A 27,343-nucleotide genomic window follows, 5' to 3' on the forward strand; every position below is an offset into this window, starting at 1 on the left:
GAATGCCCTGCCCGAACAGTCCCAAATCTAGGGCCTGTGGTAGCATCTCCCTAGGTCAGTCCCCCTAAGGTGCGACTGGGTCACCAGGTAGGCACCCCTAGGCCCAAGTGGTAGCTGTTTAGAAGGGGCAGTTTCCAAGGGGAAGCTGTTTGCACAGGGCTGTAAATGGAGCTTGGACTTGAGGCCTAGACACACACAGGTGTGTGAGGTCCCTGGAGGGGGGGTCTCCTCTTGCCCTGGGTCCCACAAAAGTCAGGGAGCGGCCTGTGATACACTCGTTGCAAGGGTGTGGTAAGGATTAATGATGTCTGTTATGGGCAAGGGGTAGTTTTAAATTATACAGCACCTTGCATGTTGGCCCTCCCTGCCCAGTAAGATGCAGCACATTCCTTCCACCTCCTGTCTGGCATCCACATCCTACACGGACTTTTCCAGGGAAACAGCGCTCACCACCTTCCAAGGGAGACACCCCCTGTGTGTTTGAAAGTTCATTAGAACGTCCTTCCCTATGCCGACCTCCCAGGTGCTTCCACCCTTTGGACCAAGTTCTGGACGGTGACTTGCCCAAGGCCACACAGCTACTTGGTGGAGGAGTCTAAGTAGGACCCCCAGGCCCCCAGGCCCGTTCTTGCCTCTCCACCCTGAGGTGCTGTTCAGAGGAGCCCCAGAGCAAGCGGGGCCACGGCGGGGAGGCTGGGGGCCGAGTCTTCTCGTGGCTCTGTCCCCTCCCTGTCCACCCCCAACCCCAATCATCTTACCAGCCCAGCACATTAGAGCTCTGGCTTTGCTGGCCCTTTCCACTAAAACAGAGAGAAAAAGAAAAACACGGCACAATGTTCTGGGGTCCAAAACAAACACCAAGGACAATGTTAATAAATACATAAAATTGTAAGGATCTGGATCTCAAAGGCACTTAACAGAGGCAGGCTGGGTCGCGCAGGAATGGTTCAGTGTGTGCCCCAGCCTTGTCGGGAGGGGGCAGGCAGCGGGTGGAGGGGGCACCTGGGGAGCCCCTCTAGGGCCTCCATTCTCCGGGGGTTGCCGCCCGGGGCCCACTGCTCCTACTCCTCTAGCCTGGCTCAGAGTGGCCCCCTCGCCCTGGGAACAGAAGAACTAGCCAGCACCTCTACGGCCTGCTGAGGAGTCTGGGAGACCCTCTGCATGACTTAGAGTGAGGACCCCTGGGAGAGGTCCTGGGAACCGGGCGGCTTCCTGAGAGCCAGAGGGCCCAGGGAAGTTACCTGCCCTCGGAGGTAACGTGGGTGCAGCTGAGGCCCCACAGTGCTGTCTCCTCCCCACCCGCACGCGGGGGCAGAGGCTCACGTCCTGCCCTGGGGCACTTGGCCCTTGTCACCCCCAGGACCCGGCTACGAGTGGACTCTGGTCCAGCTTAAGCCAGGTGGGAGAAGAAGACCCATGACCCCAGCAGGAGCGGTCTTTGGTAGAGGGCAATGATTGGCAGGGCTCAGCCTGAGAACTCACGTCTCCTCTGTGCCCCACAAAGTCACCTTCCAGGCCGTGCTCTCTTCACGCGCCGGAGTGATGACCACAGTTGCCGTTCCTGGTCCAGCCAGGGGGCCTGGCACCAGCTGGGAACCCCCTGGATGATGAGGACACATGTTCCAGAGTGTCCAGAGCCCCCTTCTCAGGGGGGCTGGGGTGAGGTTAAAAGGCCCACCTGTAAACTGGAGGCACCAGAAGTAGTAGGAAGTGCCATCTTCAGGGGCAGAGGTGCCCACCAACAGTGCCCTCCAGCCAGCGAATGCAACGTGGACTTTGCGCCTTGGCCTTCCCGGAGGCGCTGCCTGGAGCTCTCGCTACGAAGAGCTGGGTCTGAGATGAACCGGCCTCCCACCCACCCTAGCCCTGCAGCCTCACGACCACATTCGGCCCCCGCCCGCTTCCTCTTGGACCACCCTGTGAGTGCTGCCCCGACCTTCCCCGGCCCTGCTCTGCCCCTCTTGGCAGAGGGGCCTGGTACACGGGGCCTCCACAGGGGTCCCCACAATTTCTGGCAAAGGGAGGCGGTGTGAGGCCCGGTGGCGTGTGTGTGTGTGTGCGCGCGCGCGTGCGCGCGCGCGTTGGGGGGTGTTAGCTGGCCCTCAGTCCTGGCAGGAGAGACAGACAGGAGCCCCTGAGAGGTTCGATTCGGTCACCTGGGCTGCTTGCTGAGGTATCTCCGGTTAGGGCTTTCCCTGATCTTTTTCTTCCTCATAGACCCACTTCATGGGCTGAAAAGTGTCACAGCCCCAAACTAGAACAATAAGAAGGCAAATAATTTAAAAGGCAGTCCGTGCTTGCCCCGGCCCCGCTGTGTGTCCTCTGAGCCGGGATGTCTGGGGCAGCACAGAGAGTGTAAACTTGACTGGTGGGATGGGCGAGGCAAGGCTCATGTCCCCGGGGGGGTGGTGGGAAGGCTGGGGCCTGGATGCTTCGGGTCTTCCCTGAGCTGCCCTTTATCCTCAGAGACTGGTGTAGGGGCCCCAGCCCAGCCCCAGTGCAGTCCCCGGGGGGCACTAGGGGAAGTGCCCCAGAATACTGTAGGGTTCAGTTTCTGGGCAGCAAAGCGGCGCTGGCTCACTGGTGAGCTTGTGCCCAGAGGTCCTGGGAGCTGTGTGGGTCGGCCATGCTGATGGTCGTCTGATCCCGCTGGTCCCACAGCGGGCTCCACAGCCTCTGGAGGGGACTTGGGTCCTCGGAAGGGGCTCCCAGGAGTGGAGAAGGGTGGTGGTGAGGCCAGGCTGGGGTCCGGGCTCGCGTCAGGGCCCGAGGCCTTCTTGGTACAGGACTCACAGCACAGCCGGTGGTAGCCGGGGATGGAACAGTAGCGATCAAGCACTTCCATCTGGCAGAAGAGGGACCTGTCCTCCACACAGGGCTCTGCTGCACACACAGCACAAGGACCGATGCTGGAGGACGCCCATCAGCCAGGTTACAACTCCCACTCAGCCCTCCGTCTCCCGCCCTCACCACCTCCCAATCAACCCAAAGGAATCCGATCCACTCTGGCCAGGGCCAGGCAGATGCCCGGGTTACTCACACTGTGACAAGCAGCTTAAACATCCTGCCCCTGGTGAGCACGCATTTGGAACAGTAAGCCCCCCACCAATAAATTTGGAATCAAGCAGATCTAGGTTCCGATCAAGGCTCTATCACTTAAAAGCTGCAAGGCTTCGGGCAAGTCATTTAATCTCTTCAACACTCAGTTTCTTCTGTGAAATGGGGATAATGCTGACATTTACCAATGAATAATAATACTATTATTGTAAATAGTATTTGTAAAGTTCCTGGCATAGAGGGGTGCTCATTATATTAGTTTTGTTTGCTTTTGTTCAAATGTCATCTAAAAATGTTTTTGCATTTCTGTGATAACTTCAGGTAGGTCTCTCCAGACAATGTGAAGGCAGGAGCTTTGCTTTCTATTAATTTTTGCCAGGGAAAGAGAAAAGGAGGGGGACAGGGAAGAGGAGAGGAGGGGGAGAGATAGAGGGAGAGGGAGAGAAAGAAAAGAGAGAAAAGGTAGGGTGCTGGCTTAGGGGACCAGGAGAGAGACTAGAGAAAATGGAAAGCCAGTGGCCTCTAGATGGCGCCAGAATTCTAGGATCAGAATCAGAGCTCCCCTTTGCTCCCAGAGGAAAAGGAAAGGAAACCCAAGCACTTGAACACCCTGAGCCTCAGCACAGGAGCAGAGCAGCAGCAAGACTGGAGCCAGAAGCTCCTTTGAGGACATTTAATCAGACCCCTTTATCTTACAGATGAGGTCGCTGAGCTCAGAGAGTTTCACAAATTTGTACAAGGTCACACAGCCAATTGATCCTCTAACTAGGAGTTAGGGTCTGGGATCTTTCTGCTCCTCATCTTGTCAGACCCTCGTCCTTGGGAAGGTAAGAAAGGGAAACAGAGAAGGAACCTAGGAAGGAAGCACAGAACATAGAGCCTGGTATATAGTAGGTGCTTAGTTAATATTTATTAATGGATGGATGGGTGGTTAGATGGATGGGCAGATGGATGGAAAGATGAGTGGGTGAGCTGGTGGGCTCCTGAAGCAGAGAGAAACGACTGCTACTATATTTGTTGTTGGCTGACCGCTACGCAGGAATGCATGCATTATCTCATTTAATTCTCTCAACAGCCCTATAAAGAGAGCTCAGAACTACAACTGCTTATCCAGAAATCTTGGAACCAGATGTGGTTCATAATTCAGAACTTTTGAGGTTAGAAGAGTAATATTCAGTGTATTCATATTATATAATGTCCCCAGTGGAGACTGGAGGTCACCTTGCAACCAAATACGGCAATGTTTCCGCAGCAAAAAAATAACTAATCTCTCGTTAGTTCAGTTTAGATTTTGCTGCCCAGTGAGTCTGTACCAAATTTAGGGAGACACTTGCAGCTTTCAATATTTTGGAACTGCAGATAAGGAATCATGGACCAATATAAGCATCATCCCCACCTCACAGCTGAGGAATCCAAGGCTCCAAGAGGCTAAGGTCACGTGGACAGACTGGAACCTGGGTCCACTCCATTGCACGGCCCATGCCCACAATGCCATGAACACTGGAAGACTGGGAAGGGGGTGGGGTCCAGAGATACACTTACTTGATGATATCTTGTTGATGGGATCTAGGGGCCCAGATTGTGGCATCCACTCCCCCTCTGCGGTCACAAGTTCCTGGATGTCCGCCCTCACTGTGGAGTTCTGGAGATTTCCTGTGAGGGGGAAAAGCAGCTCTAGTATTTGGGCTGGGAAGCCAGCCAAGCTGGGCCTCAGGTCTAGGCCAGAGGAGCTGGGCTGGCCCCCCCATCCTACCCAGCTCACCTCCGCAGGCGGGCAGGCTGCAGACCTGGACCGTGTCCGGCTTGTTCCCCTCACACTGCCCCAGACTGCTGGCATTGGCCCGGCACACCACCTGCCGCAGCTGGACGCCCTCTCCGCAAGTGACGGAGCACTGCCGTGGGGAGACAGGGGTGGGAGGTGTGGAGAGACAGAGGAAGGAGGCGGTGAGCTCCGAAGTCCAGCCAGTGCCCAGGACAGAAAGGGGACAGAGAAGGGTGCCAAGTCTCTGCTGGACCAGAGGGACATGCAAGGACTGCTCTCAACAGCCTCTCAGGACAGCACAGCAACTGTCAAATACTCCTGTACCAGGTGGGAAAGAGCCACTGCCCTGATCTTAGAGCCCCCTGAACCTTCCCACCATCTGGAGGGGGCCTGTGGGACCCCATTCCGGCACTACTGCTTGTGTCCACTCTGTCTGGCCTGTGCCTGGGTCCTTAAATATTTTGTGTATCACCCCGCTGCCATCCACTAGCCCAAGGGACCTGAGGCAGGTCCATGCACTTGATGATACCTTGTTAAGGGGATGCAGGAACCCAGATTGTAACAACGGCTAAGCTGAGAGAGCTGGGTGATGGGGTCACCACGGACCCCTCTAGCTCTGACATTGAATGACTTTGTTTCCAACACTCAGCTTGCAGAGACATGCTCAAAAGTGTCTTCTTCTCTAAGAGGGAAAGGTGTGGGTACAAGGAACAGAAGGCCATTTGAAAGGGCTGCCACACACATCATGCCCTGGAACCCACATACTCTGATAAAGGGGTGGGGTGGCTTCAGGAAAAGCAAGGGTGCCCCACGTGACCAGGTCACTGGGTTTGTAGGCACTGAGCACAGCCTCTCCTAGCGGGATGGGAAGGACTTGCAAAGGTCCACTTCTCATACCAGGGCAGGTGATGAGCAAGGGAGACACAAGGGTCACATGCCACACAGAACAGGAGGACAAAGACGGCTCGTCTTCCCAGGAGGAATAATTACAAACAGCAATAGCTCTGGAATGCTCTGCCCATCTTACAGGGGCAACTATCTTCCACCAGCTGTCACCTCTCTGTTTTATGTAAGGGGCCCTTTATGGACCAGCAGTCTTTCTGGTTTATATTCAAACAAATAAAGCTATATATTATGGAGAAGAATATAAAATCTGCACAGGTTGTGTGGGGATTTTTAGTTATTTAAAATACTCTGTATTATGCAATATTTCAAGCCTACAGGAAAGTATGAGGAAGTTGGTCATGAACACCTGTTCAAACACCCCCACTAGCAACTTTAATAAATCAGTATTCTGGCGCATTTTCAAATATTGTGTTGTGCCTTTTTAAACTGTAAGTAAATGGTATCCCCACTGGTAGTGCTTTTTTCTTCATACTTCAGTGCTTTTTCTCACCTGTTTTTCTGAGGTTTATCTATATTGATAAGTACAGTTCAAGCTTATTCATTTTTCTTGCTGTATAGTATTTTATTACATGAATAGACCCATGGGTTTTTTTCGGGGGGGGGGTCCAATTTCCTATGGATGGATATTTAGAAAATTTCCTGATATCTCGCTATTACAATAAACATCATTGTGCTTATTTCCATGATCGAATGAGGTTTTAAAAATTGTAATCAAATATACAGATCATAAAATTTACATCATAACCATTTTTAAGTGTACAGTTCAGTGGCATTAAGTACATTCACATTACTGTGTAACCATCACCACCATCCATCTCTAGAACTGTTTCTTCTTCCCAAGCTGAAACTGTGTGCCCGTTAAACATTAATTTCCCATTCCCCTCTCCCCTGGTCCCTGCCAACCACACTTCTACTTTCTCTCTCTATGAATTTGACTGCTCTAGGTATCTCACATAAGTGGAATCATACAGTATTTGTCATTTTGTGTCTGGCTTATTTCACTCTACATAATGTCTTCAAGTTTCATATCAAACGAATTTTTAAGAGAAAACCCAAAACTTGAAAAAACTTCCCTGTGGCCCCTGGACTATTCCACAACCTTCTTACTGTTTGCCTTTTTCTTCCCTGGCCTCCCAGCAATGAACTTGCTACAGAGCTGCCAGAGTGATCTTTAAACCTGAAATCAGAGCTGGTGACATACATGTTAAAACCTTTCAAGTTTCCCACTGCTCTTAGAATAACTCTAACTCCTCAAAAAGCCCTGCAGGATTTGACCCCCTGCCCACTTTCCAAAGATTTCGTGTAACCCCTGCCCCTCTCATTAAGCTCTAGTCCCAATGTCCTTTAGGTTTCTGGAACATGGCAAGGTTGTTCTTGCCTCAGGGTCTTCATATGGCTCACACCTCAGGTCTCAGCTGGAATGTCACCTCCTCAGAGAGGCCCTCCCTGATATGTTACCCTGTTTACTTCTGCTCAGCTCCAACTGCAACCTGTAAATGCTTTTGTTATCGGTACTTGTCTCTTATGTCTCCCTCACTGGACTGTAAGCACCCCGAGGACAAGAATCAGGTCTGTCTGGCTGGTAATGGGCTCCAGGCATTCTTAGTACAGTGTGCCTGGAACGTAGCTGGCACCTTAGTTTCCCGACCAGGGATTGAACCCGTGCCCCCTGCAGTGGAAGTGCGGAGTCTTAACCACTGGACAGCCAGGGGAGTCCCAGTAAATATTTCTTAATACAAGAATGTCTTTCAATTTGCTCATCTGTAACACAGGGATATTAGCCCAGGCCTCCTAAATAACTCTGTGAACGTCAAAGCTGATAGTGAATGAATATAAAGGCCAAGCCCAAAACCATGGCCCAGCATACTGTTGGACTTAGTTTTGAGAAAAATCAGATCAGATGTGGGGAGAGGAATTCAGCCAGAAACACTCCGCCTGCAGGGAGCACCAGATCTCTCTGCAGCTCCTCCACCCAGACCCTCCTTTTCCTTGACTTTGCAAGGAAGGTGCCTGGTGGCCCAGCCCCTCCCATGCCCTGAGGACAGCTCACCTGGGACCAGGCTCCCGTCCGCCACTGGGCTGGACAGGGCACGCGGTGGCAGGGCCGGCGGGCCTCGGGCCGGTCCCCGGGGCAGGCCTTGGCCGGCATGGCCTTGTGGGTACCGTTGGAGAGGGGCAGCAGGCACTGCACTCCCCGAGTCTGCACCCCCAGCTTCCCACAACTCCGGCTGCAGGCGCCCCACTCCTCCGTCACCCACCTGGAGACAGACAGGGAGAAAGGTGGAGGAAAGGCGGGACTATGGGACACTTCCTCCCAGGGCCACTCCCACCCCCTGAACCACCAAAGGCAGGAGCCACAGAGAGGGTTTGGGCTTCAGAATGCTTGGGGGCCAAGCCAACCATCCACGTGGCTCTGCAGCTGTCAGGTGTGTGGCCTTAGGGAGGTCACGTATTCTCTCCTCTGTTTCCTCATCTGAAAAATGGGTATAATGGATATTTAAATCCTGACACCCTGCAGGTCCTTGGACAAGCTATTAACCCCTCTAAGCCTCAGTTACCCCATCTTTACATCAGGATTCTTTCAATGCTTCATAAATATTTGCGAGTCTATCACGTGCAAGCACTGTCCTAGGTACTGACATTCAGCCGAGCACAAAACAGATGAAAATCACAGCTTGCAGAGTAGAAGCCCCTACCATGGGGCTCTTGGGACAATTAAAGGACCTGTATATGTAAAGCACATGGCAGAGTGCATGGCATGCAGTAGGCATGTCATAAATGCAGGCACTATTATTATCACCGTCAGTGCCTGCAGAGCTTTGGTGCTGATCAGCTAAGCCGCTAGTCTCCAAGCGTCTTTTGGCCACAGAGCAACTTCCAGCAGCATCTTAAGCAGGCGCCCACTGGAAGAGTTAGACAAAAGCAAAACTGCTCTGGTGGGGTGGAGGGAGGGGCAGCCCCCAACTCCCACTCCCCTCTGTTTCCTGAGGCATCATTTAGTAAACCACGGCTTTAGCCAACCCCTTCCCCTAACAAACAAAACAAAAAGCCCCGAAACTTCATTTGGCATTTTACAGATAAGGAGACAAGCCGGGGTGGGGTGACCTGCTAGGGGTCATGGCAGAGATAGCCCCGCATGCTCTGTGATCACAGATGTTTGTGGGCAAAGTGGCCTGAATAAAAAGTAACGCATAAAAAAGAACCATGGAGAGCCAGGGGGCTGGGGATCGTGGCCTGGGCCGGGCACAGGGAGGCCATGGCAGGCTCTAGCACCGGTCACCAGCTCCCACCCTGGCTCTGAGGTCCCTCCACCCTGTGGGAGCAGAGCTGCTGTGGATCAGCAAGGCCGAGTTGGAACCCCCCAACCCTGGGAGGACTCCTGGGAGGCAGGAGGATGGACTCAGCTCTTCATGGTTTCCTACTGGCCAGCCACCCTCGGCCCTACCTGGGGGCCGCTAGACAAGCCTGCTGGGGCTGGGGAGGCGCTGGGGAACAGGCTCAGAGACCAGACATCGATCCTCCACAAATTACCGCTCTTTCCTCTCCCCAAAGCCACCTCCAAGTAACCCCAAGAACACGACCTTGGGCTCAAACGGAGCCTGTGTCCTCAGGCCAGGGCATCCCAATCAAGGGCTAGACCACAGCTGGGGGCTGGAAGGCCAGACCGCATCCCTGGGCCCCAGATGACTGGGCAGAGAGGAACTGGTAGACAGCGTCCTGGCCTAGGCCTGGAAACACTGAAATCCTCTTCGCCTGCATGGACCCCCTGGATCACTGAGGGAAAGCTTGTCCCCAGATCGGGCCTCAGCTTCCCCATCTGTAAAATAATGCTGGGAGGGGCAGAACAAAGGCAGCATCTTCCGCCTTCTGGGCGTGAAAGTTTATGCAGAAATCCCAGAGGGGATGGACGGGCAAGGAAGGCAGCGCTGGCCATGGGCAGAGGCTGGCGTGTGGGTGCTCTCTGCTCAGGAGGTCCCGGCTGCGGGGGCTACGTGCCTCCACCCTCCAGCGCTGGCGGAAGCAGGCTCACCCGCCCCTCGTCCTGACGTCAGGGCAGAGAGAGGGTCTGCGGTCAGCCTCCTCGTCCCTCCCCCAGAAGCACTCACGCAGGCTGGGCACACGGGTGCTGGTTGCAGCGCCGGCGGATGGGCTTGGGCCTCTTCCTGTGGTCGCACAGGTGCCGCTGGACCAGGTGGTGGTCTCGTCGGCGCCGGCAGCCGTACTTGGTGAACTGGATCCCTGAAGGGAGGACAGCCTGCCGTGGGGGTCAGTCTCACCAGGCCCCCACTGTCCTGCCCAGAGCCTCAGGGACAGTGAGCTCCGGAGAGACTGCAGCCGATCCCCCCTCCCTCTGTGCCTCTGCACCTTCCCCTCCCCAAGTCACTTTCTGAAGAAGGCTTCCTTGGTCAGCCCATCTCAGGTGTCACTGGTATAGCACAGGTGGGGACGTGGGCTGCTGTCTCTGCACGCAGCTGGTGAGCTCTTACGGGGCAGAGGTCCTGCCCCGGATACTGCTCTGGCACCCCTAGCCCAGCCCCAAGGCCCTGCCCAGGCACCCGGCCACGCCCCAGAGACCTTCAAGAGAAACTGAGGCACGAGCTGGGGACACGCCAAGTGGAGACGATGTCAGGCCCCCGACCCCTCCCGCTCCTCCCACAAGGCGTCTGCGGTCAGGCAAGCCAGTACCTCCTCCGCAGGTCTTGGTGCAGGGTGCCCAGTTCTTGAGTGCCCACTCGTAGGTGTCCGTCTCCTCCAGGAGCACATTGTTGCTCCCGATAAGGGGCAGCAGGTCCTCGTGGATGACGTACTTGTAGGCCAGGCTGCTGCGGGGGCCGCCCTCAGCTGGGGGGAGCACCTGAGGGGAGACAGACGAGGTGGCAAAGGACTGGAGAGCAGGGAAGCAAGGCCAGCATAGGGGGACCGGGGAGGAGGGGTCCAAGGGGAGGATGTGGGGTCAGAAGCAGAACCAGTGAGAGCCAGGAGGGGGCAGCACTGAGCACGCACTGGCGAGGCCTTTCAGACCCGTAGCCACATGGCAAAACTCAGGCTAATACGAGCAACTCATGCAGCTCAATATCAAAAAAACAAAGAACCCAATCCAAAAATGGGCAAAAGACCTAAATAGACATTTCTCCAAAGAAGATATACAGATTGCCAACAAACACATGAAAGGATGCTCAACAACATTAATCATTAGAGAAATGCAAATCAAAACTACAATGAGATATCATCTCACACCGGTCAGAATGGTCATCATCAAAAAATCTACAAACAATAAATGCTGGAGAGGGTGTGGAGAAAAGGGAACCCTCTTGCACTGTTGGTGGGAATGTAAATTGATACAGCCACTATGGAGAACAGTATGGAGGTTCCTTAAAAAACTAAAAATAGAACTACCATACGACCCAGCAATCCCACTACTGGGCATATACCCTGAGAAAACCATAATTCAAAAAGAGTCATGTACCAAAATGTTCATTGCAGCTCTATTTACAATAGCCAGGACATGGAAGCAACCTAAGCGTCCATCAATGGATGAATGGATAAAGAAGATGTGGCACATATATACAATGGAATATTACTCAGCCATAAAAAGAAATGAAATGGAGGTATTTGTAGTGAGGTGGATGGAGTTAGAGTCTGTCATACAGAGTGAAGTAAGTCAGAAAGAGAAAAACAAATACAGTATGCTAACACATATATACGGAATCTAAGGAAAAAAAAAAATGGCCATGAAGAACCTAGCGGCAAGACGGGAATAAAGACACAGACCTACTAGAGAATGGACTTGAGGATATGGGGAGGGGGTGGGGTGAGATGTGACAGGGTGAGAGAGTGTCATGGACATATATACACTACCAAATGTAAAATAGATAGCTAGTGGGAAGCAGTCGCATAGCACAGGGAGATCAGCTCGGTGCTTTGTGACCACCTAGAGGGGTGGGATGGGGAGGGTGGGAGGGAGGGAGATGCAAGAGGGAAGAGATATGGGAACATATGTATATGTATAACTGATTCAGTTTGTTATAAAGCAGAAACTAACACACCATTGTAAAGCAATTATACTTCAATAAAGATGTTTAAAAAAATAATAAAAAAAAAACAGATGAATGGATAAAGAAGATGTGGCACATATATACAATGGAATATTACTCAGCCATAAAAAGGAACGAAACTGAGTTATTTGTAGTGAGGTGGATGGAGTTAGAGTCTGTCATACAGAGTGAAGTAAGTCAGAAAGAGAAAAACAAATATCATACGCTAACACATATAAATGGAATCAAAAAAAAAAAAAGAAAAGAAAATGGTCAGAAGAACCTAGGGGCAAGACGGGAATAAAGATGCAGACCTACTGGAGAATGGACTTGAGGATACAGGGAGGGGGAAGGGTAAGCTGGGACAAAGTGAGAGAGTGGCATGGACATATATACACTACCAAACGTAAAACAGATAGCTAGTGGGAAGCAGCCGCATAGCACAGAGAGATCAGCTCGGTGTTTTGTGACCACCTAGAGGGGTAGGATAGGGAGGGTGGGAGGGAGGGAGATGCAAGAGGGAAGAGATATGAGGACATATGTATATGTATAACTGATTCACTTTGTTATAAAGCAGAAACTGACACACCATTGTAAAGCAATTATACTCTAATAAAGATGTTTAACAACAATAACAAAAAACTCAAGCTAAGCAGCTACTGTGTGCCAGGCCTGAGAACAGCCTGTGTGCCCATTGGTGATTCTCCTTCCCACACACCTAAGTTCCAATGAAGGCAGGAACCATGTCTGCTGGTCTGTCCTGCTCACCAGAGCACCCACACTGCCTGACTCTGGAAGATGGTCTACAATAGAGACTCTTATCAGGTATAGGATTGCCAATATTTTCTCCCAGTCTGTTCAGGTTATCTTCTCACTTTCTTAAAAACGTCTTTTTTGATGTACAAAAGCTTTCAATTTCCATGAAGACCAATTTATCTCTTTTTTTCTTTTGTTGCTCATGCTTTTGGTATCATATCTAAGAATCCAAGATCATGAGATTTATCCCTCTCTTTTCTCCAAGAGTTCTATGGTTTTAGCTCTTGTACTTGGGGCTTTGATCTATCTTGAGCTGATTTTGGTATATGGTGTGAGGCAGGGCTTCAACTTCATTCTTCTGCATGTGCATATCCAGTTGTCCCAGCACCATTAGTTGAAGAGATTCTCCTTTTCCCACTGAATGGTCTTGGTACTCTCGTTGAAGATTAATCAGCCACGGGTGTATGGGTGGACAGCAAATATAGGGTGAGTAGAAAGCACGTGCTGGATTGAATTAATATGCTGACATCAATAGGCTTCAGACCCTGCCCTCTAGGGCCTCCCTGACTAATGAGGGTAGCACCAGGAACAAAGCCTGTAGAAGGTCTCCCTGCCACCAGCCAGTGCCAACAGAGCCCCTCCCGGTCTGGTCTCCTGAGTTAACAATCCCTGCTCCGTAAGCCCTGGCTTATAGTCTAGGAAGAGGGGGTGTGGGCAGAGGTGGGTCTCAGCTGGGACAGTGGCCCCATCTCCCTCTCAGGAGGCTGGCAGCGCCAGACAGCACCCCTGGGCCACAGGCCACTGGACTCCTGGACTCACCTGCTGGCAAAGCCATAATGCAACTGGATACTGGATGATGGCAGAACGATGGGGGAACCAACCCAGGTCCCTCCAGCTCCTCCTGGGCCCTATTTCTGACCCTGTGTTAAGGAGAACAGACTCCTTGTGTGGGGCATCTCTGATCAGACAGTGAGACAACCATTTCTTTTTTCCTCCTCACTTGCCATCCTGCCAGCCTCGAAGCACAGAGGGCATCTTGGCCTTGCCCAGGCTCCTGAAGACACCAGAACAGGAGGATTTCCACCAGGCCTGCGCTGGCTCAGCAGCAGAGACGGTGAGCTAGGGGATTGGGCTGGGGCAGCAAGCGGGGGTGGGCAGGGGCCACCATGCAGGGTGAGGACTCACCAGGATGGCAATGGCTTCCGGCAGGGGCCCACTGGTCTTGAGGCTCTCCTTGGCGTCCTCCACCACGTACTCCCACTCCAGGCCCATTGCAGTGAAGGTCCGGCTCGTGGCTTCCTTGCCCTTGGGGTTGAGGATGAAGCTGCCTGTGACCTGGTTCTTCACCGCTGGCCGTGGGGAGAGGGTCACACAGATTTCTATTCCCCTCCACAGGAGCACCAGCCACACCTCAGGGGTTTCAAGGCCGTCCCAGTGGGCCCCTAGGGGCTCCCTGCCCACCTGTCACTCCTTCCCACCTGAGCCTTTCCCCCGTCGGATGGGTCATCCCACTGCCCCCACATAGCACCCCTGCCTCTGGACCCTGGCGCACACCATTCCTCTCACCTTGTCTCCCCTTCTTCCTGCCTGACTAATCTCCACCCACATTTAAGGCTCAGCACAATTCTCCCCTCCTCCAGGAAGCCTTCTTTGATTGTCCAGTCCGCAGGGATTTGCCCTCCCTACAACTTCGACAGCAGAGCATAGAGGCTAAGAGTACAGGCTCTGGAGCCAGATTGATCTGGGAAAGTTACTTAGCCTCCCTGTGTTGCTTCAGTTTTACCATCTGTAAAATGGGAATGATAATTCTACCTAGCTCATAGGGCTGCTGCCCCATGAGGATAATCGCAGTATCCCTTGCCCACCTACCCTGCCATGGGGCTCTTGGGACAATTAAAGGAGTTCATATATATAAAGAACTAGGCAGAGTGCATGGCATGCAGTTGGCACTTAATAAATGGTAGGCACTATTACTGTCATCAAATCAGCACCTGACTTTTAGCACTGTTGCAATTACAGACATCCTGTCTCTCCCATAGCCTGTCAGTGTATCTCCTCCATCTCAGTGTCCTTGGCCCAGCACAGGGCCTGGCACAGAGCGGGAGTATAAAAAATATCTGTCCATTTTTCCCCCTTAAAGTCCCAGTCAGCGAGTGACTCACAAGTTGTAACTGAAAGGCGCTGGGTGACCGGCGGGCGGAAGGTGTGCAGTGCAGACACCCCAGCAAAGGCCCCCGAGTCACAGCCTCATTCACCTGGAGGCATCAGGGGTCAGAGGATGGCTGCACCCTGGGACCCGAGCCCCCAGCCAGGTGGGGATGGCAAAGGCTCTGGAGCCCCGGCGTGTCCCCACCTGGTGTAATTATAACATAAGAGCTAAGGATCCAGGGCATGAACCACATGCCGGTCACTCTGCTCCCTCCTCAGTGGGATCCTCACGCGCATCCTGAGGTTGGTGCTGTTATTAATCCAGATGGGGAATCAGAGGCCCTGAGAGGGGCAAGGGTTTGTCCTGGACACACAGAGGCCGGTAGCCCAGCTCTCCGGAGGGCCAGCCTCCCTGCTGAGTGGGAGGAGAGACGCCCCCTCCCTTCCCGCGACCTGATCTCTGTCAGCCCCCAGAATCACCAGACCCTCCAGGCTAGAGCTGAGCATCTCCTCAGGCCCTTGTCTGCCTCCACAGCTCACGACCACTGCTGTCCCTGGTCCCTGGATGTACACCCCGCCTTCCTGGGGTTGGTGGGCTGGAATCTCCACCACCTCCTACCAGCTCTGAGCCCAGATCCTACCACTGACCCACTCGGTACCTCCAGCAACTCTCTTAATTTCTCGGAGCCTCAATTTCCTCAACTGCAAAATGGGATAACAAGAGGGTTATCGTGAGGCTCCAATGAGATAACGAATGAAAAGTGCCAGCTCAAAGCCCCACACACAGTGGATATTAACAGCACGGCTTCTCTTCCCTTCACTTCCTTTCAGAGTCCATGCCCCCAAATTCCAGGAGCGCCTGACACATTTGGACAGGGCCTTGGCCTTCACTGCCAAGGCTGCCACCTGTCCCGGGCTCCTCCAGAGAGTACATACCCTGTTAGCGCGCGTGTGCACACACACGGGCACACACACACTCACGCCCACATACATATTCTGCACATTTACACCAGGGCCGCTGCGGATCTCACACACGTATAATCACACAACCTGTGCCGACGACAGGTCTCAGTTCTGCTTCCCTCCCCCCCAGGCTCCTGGAGAGCTCTAACCCTCACCCCATAAACACACAGCAAGTGTGCCCGCCCAGAGCCTGCCGCAGGTGCTAGAAGCCTCTGCCCCGACCTCCACGGAAGCCCATCTGCTGCCTACAAGCCCATCTAGGTCCTTGGAAGGGCTGGACATATGAGCGGGGTGGGGGGGCCGTGGGTGGAAGGGGCTGGCCAGGGGCCCAAGGGGCCGCTGACATCATGGAATCATCTGTAGGGGTGCAGTAGGAGTGTCTGTCAGCAACCACCCTCTTCCAGAGGTAAATGACCTTCTCTCCTTGCCCCTGTGCAGGCAGACAGACAGGCAAGTGGGCAGGGAGGCGGCCAAGCCAAAGCCCTCCCGTCTCACACCCCCCGTGCAGAGGTGCAGCTGGCAGGGGAACGGGGCTAGAAGATGGGAGACCCAGGCCCAGACTGGCTCACCCCGCAAGTGGATGAGGGCGCACAGAGGGCCCACAAGCCACTTTGGGCATCAGTTTCCCCTTGTGCCTTATGCCTGCTTGGACTACACTCAGGTGCCCTCCAGAGCAGGTTAGGAAATTTTACAGCTGTGCTAATGCAGATGTATTCTCCAAGGAGTGCAAGTTCTCCAGGAGACTTTTAAAATGTTTTGTATTATTTTAATAATAACCTAAAAATATGAAAAGTCAGCACTTCTGTAATATACAAGCTTGCTCAGAGATGTCAGGTTTTGGGTTCGTGGTTATGACGAGCTGGTGACAAGCAGGGTGACTTGGTGGGCACAGTGGGTAAGAGCGGCCTCTGGGACATGCTGAGGCCCAGTGACATCACAGCCCGCATGCCCTCGGTAAGGAGCCTGAGCACAGACGAGTGTGGGGGAACCCAGCCACAGCCCAACGTGCGGGCAGTGGCCTTCTGCCCACCTGCTCGCCAGGAGCCTCCTCCGAACCATGCTCACGTGTTTTAAATTGAGATATAACTCACATACCAAACCATTCTGCCTTTCAAAGTACGCAATTCAGTGACTGTGCAATCACCACCACTGTCTAATTCCAGAACATTTTCGTCACCCCCGAAAGAAATCTGAGACCCATTTGCAGTCACTCCCATTTCCCTCTCCCTCCAGCCCCTGACAACCATTAATCTACTTTCTGTCTCAATGGATTTGCCTATTCTGGACATGTTCATTTTTTGAGGGCCAATTTAGTTTCAGCAAAAACACAACAGAGCAAAGAAGCACACAAAAATCTCCCCCATTATATTTATGTTCTTAATTTGAATTCTATTGATTGATTTGGGGGCTCTCATGTTTAATGTCTTGGCTTTATAACTATATAACTGCTATATGTATAACGGGTAGGCATCTAGCTTAGAGACTACATGCTCAAGTATCATTACAATAAGAATAATTGAAGGGTCCCTGTGGTAGACTGCAAAAATGGCTACAAATTCCTCCTATTCCTGTATGCTCACCTCTTTGCACTGTGACATACCACATTTCCCATCAAGAGACAGTCTGTTTCTACCTCTTGAGTCTAGGCTTGGCCAAGAGACTTGTTTGGGCCATTGGGACATGAGAAAGCAGGACATAAGCAGAGACTTGCAAAGTGCTTGCACACCAGCGTTTGCCCGCTCTTGCTACTCCTGAGGACCATGTGACAGACTATCACCCCTGTGAACCCAGCTGACAGCCAGTACCAACCAGGTCCCTACAGACCCACCAGCTGACTGCATTTGCATGAGTGAGTCCAGGCAGATGAGTATGAAGAAGCACCTAGCTGAGCCCAGCTCAAACTGGTGGCCCACAGACCTGGAGCTAATAAACACTTGCTGTGTCAGACTTCCTTGGTGGCACAGTGGTTAAGAATCTGCCTGCCAATGCAGGGGACACGGGTTCAAGCCCTGGTCCTGGAAGATCCCACATGCCGTGGAGCAGCTAAGCCCATGAGCCCCAGCTACTGAGCCTGTGCTCTAGGGCACGTGAGCCACAATTACTGAGCCCTCATGCCACAACTACTGAAGCCCATGCGCCGAGAGTCCGTGCTCCACAACAAGAGAAGTCACCGCAATGAGAAGCCCGCGCACCGCAACGAAGAGTAGCCCCCGCTCGCCGCGACTAGAGGAAGCCCGCGCGCAGCTACGAAGACCCAACGCAGCCAAAAATAAATAAATAAATAAACAAACAACTTGCCGTGTGCAACTGCTAAGTTTGGGGATGCTATGTTATACTGTTATACAGCAAAACTTAACTAATACATTCTATGAAAATGGTTTACCCTTAAAAGGTACCTATGTGCCTATGTGCACAAGAAATTAACAGTGGTTGCCCCTGGAAGGAAACTGACCATGGGGTCTGTGGGCTGGGAGGGAATCTTCACTGGATCTCCTTTCATACCTTCTGATATTTGAACATGGAGCAGGTTCCCATTTCAACATGAATAAAAATCAATCAATCAATAAAAAAGGGTTCTCTCCCATTATTCGAACTCATGAAACGCTCTCTGCGTTAGAATCCTCTCCCCTGCCCTCCCAGCTCCCCCACACCCGAGGGCAGGTCCCGGGGCCTGGCTGCCCATCTCCTGGCACCCCAGCACTCACCAATGTGGTGGGGGACCTTCTCCAGCTCCTCAACCTGGATGTGCCTGGCACCTGCTGGGATCTGCACCAGCTTGAGAGCTCCTGCCACAGAGGACGATCCAGAAAAACCATGAGCATCCTGAGCTGGTGGCCCCACTGCCCAGCATCCCCCATCACCCCCTCTCCTCACAGATACCCAGGAACCTCAGTTTCCTTGTCTGTACAATAGGAACGGGCCCTTCTCCATAAGGTGCTGAGAGGACCACAGTTCATACAGCTTAAAACGCTCTGTAAATACTACTGGGCTCTGTGTGTGTGTTAGTTCCTATTATTTGCCACTTTCTTGACCCTCCTTTTCTCTCCTGACTTTCCCTCCCCTCTTTCTTCTCACACTTTAAGCCACTGTAGAGATTTAGATGAAATAGGCCATGAAGATCCAGTATGGGGGGGCCCCCATGATCCTCCCAATCCGAGGCCTGAAAACTAACCTTTCTCAGAGCAATCAACTTTCCCCCAACAAGGAGAGGCATGGCAAAGCTGAAACACGCCCCAAGGGGAAATAAATCTTGTTCATACTAAAGTGTAAAGGACTAATATCTGGCCCTTTTCAACAGCAAGTGTGTCCAGATTGGAGGTGGGGAGGGAAGTCAAGGAACTCTAAGGTACCAAGAGTTCAAAGCAGGAAGCACTTCAGTTTAAAAAAAAAAAAAAAAGTGAGAGAGAAGAGCGAAAAGGAAATTACCAGTCCAGCCTGGGACTCATCTACATTCCTGTCTGGACCCTCACTCCCACTGACAGCTCCAGGCCAAAGAGATGGCTGAGCTCCTAGGACAACACAGTGCCAAGCAGGAAATGCTTCTGAGCTCCTGAGCCCAAGCGCAGGCGCAGCACGCCTGGAAGATGAGGGACCACAGCCGGGGGCAGCTGTGGTCTGAGACAGACTCCAGGGCCCCCCCCCTCCCCACCCTGAACTGTGGCCCGGCTCAAGGAGGGAGGGCCCACCTAAGGGATGGTTCGGGCTCTAGGGACGCTAGCTGGGCCAGAACCCCAGCCCCTCCTGGTGGTCCCCCAGCCCTAACCTGCTCACCTGCCTGCTTGGAGGCCTTGCCCAGAGTCCCCTTCACAGTCCTGCAGTGGGAGTTGTCGCCGCCACAGACCCCACACTTGTCATCTGCCTTCATGGACCCCACCTCCTTGTCACAGCCGACGGGCTGAAGCCAGAGATGGGGTCAGCGGGAAGAGGCTTCCGTGCCCCACCACCACCCCCGGGTCGGCAGCCCCTGGCCTCCTCCTCAGTCCCCAGGCCCTGAAAGGAGAGGACCCTGGACCGAGAGGCGTTCTTGGACTCGTCGTGTGACATAGTTAAGGTCTTAGACCTGGCCACGCCTCTCCCCTCGAATGGGGCTGGGCAGTAACCCCTTTCCAGCATCCCAGGGTCATGTTGAGGACCAAGGGGTGTCATGGGTGAGGAAGGGGAGGCGAAGCCTGTCTTCCCAGGGAGCAGGAGGAGGCAGTGCAGCCCCCCAGTCTCCCGGGGCTGGCAGAGGGTGGGCGGCCAGGAGGGGGGCACCTACCACACACTCGCCGCGGGCACAGACGCTGTACGGGTCCCGGTAGCTGCAGCGAGTCCCGTCGTGGACCACCTGGTTCATGAAGACCACGTCCCCCGTGTCCTCTGACTGGCAGATCAGCTCACACTTCTGGGCGTCTGTGGGGAAAGGGACCACACTGAGCCAGCTGGGCTCGGAGAAAGTGGGTTGGCCTAGACCGACATTAACGCATGGTCTGAACAGGAAGCTCCAGGGGCCAGCTCTGGGCAATGGGGGGGAGAGCTAGGTGTGGAGCTGGGCTTAAAATCCTTGCTGTGTCACTTATGAGCCATGTGACCTTGGGCAAATGATCTGACCTCTCTGAGCCTCAGTTCCTTATTTATTACGCCTGATCAGTAAAACGCCACATCACGTTGTTAAGAAACATCAAGTGATAAAATAATAATAACAATAATAATAAGCCGACACTTAATGAAAGCTTACTATGTGCCAGACTTCTAAAACCTTTATACATTCTTACTGTACAACTTTAAATGCTTTTCGTGAATTAACTTAGTTAAGCCTCTCAATACCCCCAAGGAAGTAGCATTACAGAGGAGGAAACCAAGGACCAGAGAGGTTAAGGAATTTGCTCAAGGCCATACAGCCACCCAGTAAGTGGCAGAGCCAGGATTCTAACCCAGGCAGTCTGGCTTGAGTCCTGCTCTGACCTCTACATACACATCACCAGTCACACATATGATGGTGAATCTTACCATGCTTGTGAACATTAGAAGGCCGCATGAAAGTAAGGCAGAACAGTGGTCTGTGTTTGGGTTTACAAAACAGAGCAGCAGTGAGGGAAGGAGGGAGATCCTTTCTAGTTCTAACAATCAAATCAAGGCTATTAACGTCCTACAAAAGTAGGTTCCAGAGGACATATAAACACTTGCTGTGTTTCTTAGAAAAAGGGAGGTTGGGGCTTAGCTAACTTCCTGGAATTTGTCTAAAAGTCCTGGGAAAACCCAAAGTCCAGATGCCCCATTGGCCTTGCAGCCCTTCTCCACCACGTGTTGCAGCAGCTTGTGTGTGTCTGGATGGATGTGCAAGGCTTCCAAAGCAAAATCTGTAAGGAACCATCTGGCTCTCTGCTCCTCATGCCTGGGCTCCCAGGATACCTGGTGACATCTTGCCCCAGCACTCAGGACTCAAGTCCAGAGCCACAACATCCAATACTACTTTGGATTTCATGCAGAGGGGGAGTCATATTCCTGGTGGGACCTGGGCCAGGGGCTAAGGGGTGGGGGGCTGCATCCCTCCCGAAGACAGGCAGGACCCTGACCAGTGCACCCCAGGCAGGTGGGTTTCTGGGCAGCCCTGGAAGCCAGCCGACAATGGCATGGGAGTGGTGAGCTCCCCAGACTAGGAGGAGTCTAAGCAGGGAGAAGACACTCCCTACAAGCATGTTCTGGAGGGGTCTGTGCACTGGCAGGCAATACACAGGCCTCCAAGGTGCCTTCCAACTTGAAGACTGTCATTCTAAATGTGAGCTGAAGATGGAGGGTCTTGCAATTGATACTCTGGAACCAGGGCTACGAAGAGGTGGTCCTGGGCTCAGGAAAGGCCATTCTGATCGGCGCTGTCTGATGCCGAGGGCTACATGGTAGGGGGTAAGCATCAGGCTATGGAAGAACCATGGAGAGGCCGGCAGGGGAAAGTAGACTGAGAGGACTGTTAAAGGCGCTTCCAGCCTGAAGGCATGTATCCAGCCCTTCACTGGGTTCTCTCTGCCGCTAGGAGAGCCATCACTAGAAATGCTCCAAAACAGATAGGCACTGGCTTGGCCCCAAAATTCAGACCCTCTGCGTGAGTCCTGAGACCTGTGTCCAGGGTAGCCTGTAGGAGGTCAGTAGGAGGATCCCACAGACTCTCATTGGCCTGACTTTCAAATCATTTTCATTAACTACTGAAACAGTAGCACAATCAGTAAAACCTAAAAACATGGTATGTAATAGGACAAAGCTTCACAGGATGCCGGTTATGCAAAGCGAGGGGCACCCGCACCTGGACCAGGCCTTCCGCACAGGTAAGGTACATGTCCGAAAGGCACCAAGCCCAACAGCCAGCACTGCTGCCAGCCGGTACCTCTGGGCCAAGTAACCCTTGCTCAAGACACTGTCCTTGCATCTGACAGAAAACGGTCAGCATAAGCATACAAATCAAGGATGGTTGTGATGAGGATTGTGGCTCCCCCAACGCACACAGTGCAAAGGCCTGCACAAAGGCGTATGGCAAACTTGCTGACTGCAATATCCCTTTTGGTGCCACCACTGTCCCTCCACCTTCACTGGTGGGCCAGGCATGGGAAGCCCTGCCTGGGAAGACATGGACCCAGCAGATGCCCAAGGCCATGGGGTGGGCGTGGGGAGCAGGGCTCCGCTCACCGTCGTCCGGCTCGTAGGGGATCCAGCTGTGCTTGGCGTTCTGGTGGACGTAATAGGAGTTGCGCTTGGCGCACTGCTGGGCCCGGAAGTCCTCGTAGGGCCCCGGACACTCCTCGCCGTTGCAGACCTGGTACTGGAACGTGGGCCCCGAGCACAGGCGGCCTCCATAGGCTGGGCTGGGGCAAGCGCAGAGAGACCGTGCTGGCTGGAAAGGCTGGAGGTGGGGCCAGGCTTCCCACATGGTGACCTGGGGTAGCCCAGCCTTTTAGAATAGCATAAAAAGGGGCTCCACTAACTTATAAACTAGAGAGGAACCCCCACTGTGAGGACTGCTGAGCTCAGAGCCTTTTGGTCCCTTCAGGCATATGCCACCTATTGTGTGTGTGTGTGTGATGGGGGAGAGGAGAGAATGAGCAAAAGAAAGGGGGCAAAAGATGGGGGGAGGGAGAGGGAGGAAGACAGGAGGAAATGACTAACCCCCTCCAACTGGGCTAGAAGAGAAATCAATCTGATTCATCTTTGTAGATTCTTCCAACAATTACACAGCTCCTGACATATGGTAGGCCCTCAATAAATGACTCAACTGCTCCTGTTTGCATCCACTTCCATTTAATATCATAATAAACTAAGGAGTGGTAAAAGAGACTTGGATTTGGAGTAAGAAGACCTGGCTAAATCTAACCCCAAGTCTTGCTGTGCCTTAATTTCTGCTTTAAAGGAGGGACCATAACGCCTCTTATTTTACCTACCTCCTGGTGTGTCTGTGAAGAATAAATTTTAAAACGGTATTTAAATCTGTACTCTCTTCCCCATTAAATTAAAAGCGTTCGGTGAGATTATGGATACAATGTACCCAAGTGAACAAGGTTACTGGAACTCTGCTCAGAGGTGCTGGGAGGATTACGTGGGTTTATGCATGGAAGTGCTTAGCACCCCACCTGGCACAGAGAAAGTGCTCCATACACTGGAGTAATTATAACAGCAGCTGTCTATTAATCTGTGCTGGGCATGGTGTTGAGAGTGCACAGATTATACTTCATTTAAGCCTCATAAAATAAAAATAGTTATTATCATAGACAAGTTCAATAAATGGGAGCTTTGATCAAGGGGATAACTATCTGTCATGACTGGGAGGTGGTTTATCCAGAGTGGGCATCACCGTGCCTTTCTTTAACCTGGCTTTCATACCCCCAACAGGTTGAAGTTACAAGGCTGTTCATTTTGGCTCATATTTGTAAAGGGTCAGTCACAGGAATAGGCTGCTCCAGGGGGCACTGAGCGTCCCATCCCTGGAGGTACACAGCAGAGTATGAAGGACCACTCCTGAGGATGCTGGAGGGAGGGTGACCACCTCCGAGCCGCTGTGATCCTAGGACCCTGCCGTTCTGAGGTCCCCATCGCATCACTCAGCACTGTGAGGGGTGGGACCGGCCCTGCCCCACAGAGGTTCACAATCACTGAACGTGGAGACAGCTGACCCACACGGCCGGCCCCAGCCAGCCCCCATCCCTCATGAAGCTGTTCTAAGCAGGCTGCTTCAGCTTGGGAGACGGAGGCCATAAAAAGCTGGTGCTCAGAGGTTCCAAAACCATGGGAGGGGATCCCCACAGAGGGGGTAAATGGGAGAAATAGATTATTCCCCCAGAATGCTGACATATGGGTAGGGGGTAGTGAGGGGGAGACTTGATGTCAGAAAGAGATAAGTTAAGAAAAATTGAAGGAAGTTTTGCTTCATGTAGTAGGAAACAGACTTGGGGAATTTATCCTCCCAAGACATGGCTAGTGAACATTTAGATCAGTGTTTTCTCAAAGTTTAGCTGGAGGATCAGGGTCACAGGAGGGCTTGTTAAACTGGCCAAGCCTTGGGCCCACCCAGATTCTCCGCAGACGAGAATCTGAGAATCACTGGTTCGGACCCATTCTCAGATGTCAGTCAGACACAAAGGGAGATGTCAGACCCAGATGGAAGTGATTTGGCACCCCCAACAATTCTGGGCCGTCATCTACATACACAGCCACCTGCAGGGGACCTTCTTTCTTGTGCCCTGCCCCCCAGAGACTCCCTCTCCAACCCCCTCGGGCCCCTGCCCTGCCCACCTCAGCCAAGTGCACTCACGGGGGATTGTCACAGCTCCGGCTACGGGATCGAACCCCGCCCCCACACGACCGTGAACATGACCCGAACTTAGTCCAGGAGCTCCAGCCTCCATCCTGGCCATAAGTCTGCTCCGGCGACTTCCAGATGCAGTGACCTTTGAAGCACCACTGGGATGGAGCAGAGGGTGCGAGGTCACCCTAGGGCCACCGCTGCCTAGCCTGCCATAGAAAGTGCCCAACCGGGCACACGGCACAGCTGGCAGGCACCACGGGTGAGCCCAGAAAAAGGAACGTTAAGAGCACGAGCCTCAGGGTCACACAGAATCCCACCCCTACCGTGCGCTGAGGGACCTTCAACAAAGGGCTCCCCTTTCTAATCCTATTCCTCAACTGTACCATGGCGATAACAGCACCTGCCCACAGGGCTGCTGTGAGCATTCAATGAGATAACACCTGGCACACACAGCCCTCCAAAAACGGCAGATGGTATTATTAATGATGACAGTAACTGTGGAATTATTTGGTTTACCACCCCCAGAGAAACAAAGGGCTGATAAAGGAGAGAAGACACAATCTTCCCACACAATCTAGAGTTGATCTTGGCTCTGTACCTTGAAATCACCATCCAGGGGCCCCCGGCAGGTACGTTCATGGGAGGGAAGCCAGCCACCCTGGAGGTCCATCCATGCAGTGGAGGGAGCATATGCCTCAAGTCCAAGAGGCCTGGGTTTGAATCCCAGCTCGGCCACTACTAGCTATGTGTGGTTTTGGCATAGCTTCACCTTGCTGAGCCTCAGTGTACTTGCCTGTTAAATGGGACTGTTCTAAGAACTGAAAGCAGCAACACTTACAAAGCCCTCAGCACAAGCCCAGGCACAAAGGAGGGCTCAACCAAAGTTAACCCCCTTCCCTTTTCCTGTAGGGCCATAGGTAAGAAATACAGCAAAGCTCTGGGTCTTTTTCAAGAGATAACTCAGTAGTTCTCAGCCTTGGAGTCACTTGGGGAACATTTAAGAACTCTGGATGCCTCAGCTTCACCCCAGACTGAGTCAGACTCTCTAGAGGTAGGGATTTTTAAAAGAAGTGGTAATTTTTAAAAGAAGCACTATACAGGTGACCATTGAACAACTCAGGGGTTAGGGGTGCCCGCCCTCTGCAGTTGAAAATCTACATATAGCTTATAGTCGGTCCTCCATATCCATGGTTCTGCATCCACAGATTCAACCAACCACAGATTGGTAGTATTGTGGTATTTACTGTTGAAAAAAAAAATCCGCATATAAGCAGACCCAGGCAGTCCTAACCTGTGTTATTCAAGGGTCAACTGAAATTTACAGGCCATAAACTTCACTCATTTCAAGTGTACAATTCAATGACTTTTCATAAATTTACAGCATTTGGCAACCATCACCACAATCCAATTTTGGAACATTTCCACCATCGTAAGAGATATCTTGTGCCCACTTGCAGTCACTCCCTGTTCTGGGGTGTGGGCGATTTTAAAGCTCCCCAGATGGTTCTAATATGCAGACAAAACTGAGAGCCACTGATTAACTCTTATGTGAAACTGTGATAGGAGAGGGCCTGGAAACACGAACACACCTGGAGCAGGTAGACCCGAGGCTCCAGGATAATAGCCCTCCAGGTTTGGAGCCCACAGGGCCTGTACAAGGCCATGGGAAGCCCCACACATCTGTGAAGGGACAGACCATTTATAGATGAGAATGGGAAGAGCAGATGAGGGTGGAGGGCAGAGGACAGGCTGCTGGGGGCAGCACCCTGCTTCTTCCAAGCCCTCGCATTCGCTTTGACGTGACTCACAACTTCACAACAACCTGAGGAGTGGGAAGGATGTTTGGTCAGGGCTCAGCAGGGGTCAATGAATGGCCCAAGGTCACCACACAGAGATGGGGGGGGGCAGGGCCAGCGATAGAGCAGAGGTGGGTATCAGACCTCAGCTCAGGGCTCTCAGATCCGGGGTCCTCCTGACACCCACACACACAAGAGGGTGCAAACACACCCCAGGAAGTACATGAAAGGGCAGGTTTGCGGGGGAGGGGCAAGAAACAGCATGGTGGGCAGGGGGAGGAGGCAGAACACCTGGAATCTTCCCTTCACCCCTTCTCAGCCAATCACCCTCTGTCTGACCTCCACAAGTTCCCTAACCTGCCTGGGCTGCATTCTCCTCAAATGGCAGTAAGCATTCCTGCCGATGGGCTGGGAGACAAGGACAAACTCTGCTGCTGTAGAAGCCAAGGACTGCGGTGCCGGAGAGGAGAGGGCGTGTGTGTGAGTTCTCGCGAGGACTCCCTGCCCATCTGCCCGCACGCGAGGCTGGCTCCTGTCCTCAGCCCTCCCCCAGCCCCCCGCCACGCATTCATATCCACACTCAGCGGCGAGGCGGGTCTCCCGTGGGGCCTGCGCCCCGGGAAGGCGCTCCTGCTGCAGCCCCCGGCCCGCAGGTACCTTGCCTGGCGCGCACTCCGTCCCGTCCAGCGGGGGCCCCTTCTTGGTCTTGCAGAAGTAAGGGTTGTCAGGGTGGCTGCACCACAGCTGCTTGCAGGCCTCGAAGGTCCTGAACTGCGCGGCAAGGGCAACGGGGTCACTGGGCCGGACTAGCTCCCCAGCTCTGACGAGTTGTCCAGGGGGCAAAGGACAGCGACAGAGAGAGGGGAGGGTGTGGTGGGCATTGGGGCCAGAACACTGCGAGGGGGGCAGGAGGGGCCCGTCCAGCCAGAGCCCCGTGCGCACAGAAGCTCGACCCCACCCCAAGCGCCACTGGCCTCGGCGACCCCTCCTCTCTCCAACAGGGCACCGAGGAGAAGGCACCAGCCACAGCCCACACGCCTCTGGTCTCCCTCCCCAGGCCTCCCTCCCTGCCTTTGCAGAGGCCACTCTGTGACTGAGCAGGGACCAGGGCTTGAGGCTCTGGGGAGGCTGGGTCCACTGATACCCACTGAGC

General features: G+C 53.2%; 1 protein-coding gene across 2 annotated transcripts in view; it reads right to left on the reverse strand.

Annotated features, from left to right (window-relative positions):
* Nucleotides 1-2,086: 2,086 nt before the first annotated feature.
* Nucleotides 2,087-27,343, reverse strand: part of ADAMTS14 (ADAM metallopeptidase with thrombospondin type 1 motif 14) — a 92,130-nt gene continuing 66,873 nt past the window's right edge. The window contains exons 10-23 of one of the 2 annotated variants that reach the window (XM_036828838.1): nucleotides 26,848-26,961; nucleotides 24,401-24,549; nucleotides 22,285-22,460; nucleotides 19,886-20,019; nucleotides 19,399-19,522; nucleotides 18,333-18,413; nucleotides 13,702-13,865; nucleotides 10,412-10,580; nucleotides 9,832-9,964; nucleotides 7,776-7,983; nucleotides 4,820-4,949; nucleotides 4,600-4,710; nucleotides 2,794-2,883; nucleotides 2,087-2,254 (exon numbers count right to left, since the gene is read on the reverse strand). In XM_036828838.1, coding sequence (XP_036684733.1) covers nucleotides 2,184-2,254; nucleotides 2,794-2,883; nucleotides 4,600-4,710; nucleotides 4,820-4,949; nucleotides 7,776-7,983; nucleotides 9,832-9,964; nucleotides 10,412-10,580; nucleotides 13,702-13,865; nucleotides 18,333-18,413; nucleotides 19,399-19,522; nucleotides 19,886-20,019; nucleotides 22,285-22,460; nucleotides 24,401-24,549; nucleotides 26,848-26,961 — 1,854 coding nt within the window. In that variant the 3' untranslated portion in view covers nucleotides 2,087-2,183. Of the gene's footprint in view, nucleotides 2,884-4,599; nucleotides 4,711-4,819; nucleotides 4,950-7,775; nucleotides 7,984-9,831; nucleotides 9,965-10,411; nucleotides 10,581-13,701; nucleotides 13,866-18,332; nucleotides 18,414-19,398; nucleotides 19,523-19,885; nucleotides 20,020-22,284; nucleotides 22,461-24,400; nucleotides 24,550-26,847; nucleotides 26,962-27,343 lie in introns of both variants that reach the window. The other variant, XM_036828837.1, reaches the window with a different exon arrangement.

Source organism: Balaenoptera musculus, chromosome 16 (genome assembly GCF_009873245.2).
Source record: "Balaenoptera musculus isolate JJ_BM4_2016_0621 chromosome 16, mBalMus1.pri.v3, whole genome shotgun sequence".
Taxonomy (NCBI): Eukaryota; Metazoa; Chordata; class Mammalia; order Artiodactyla; family Balaenopteridae; genus Balaenoptera; species Balaenoptera musculus.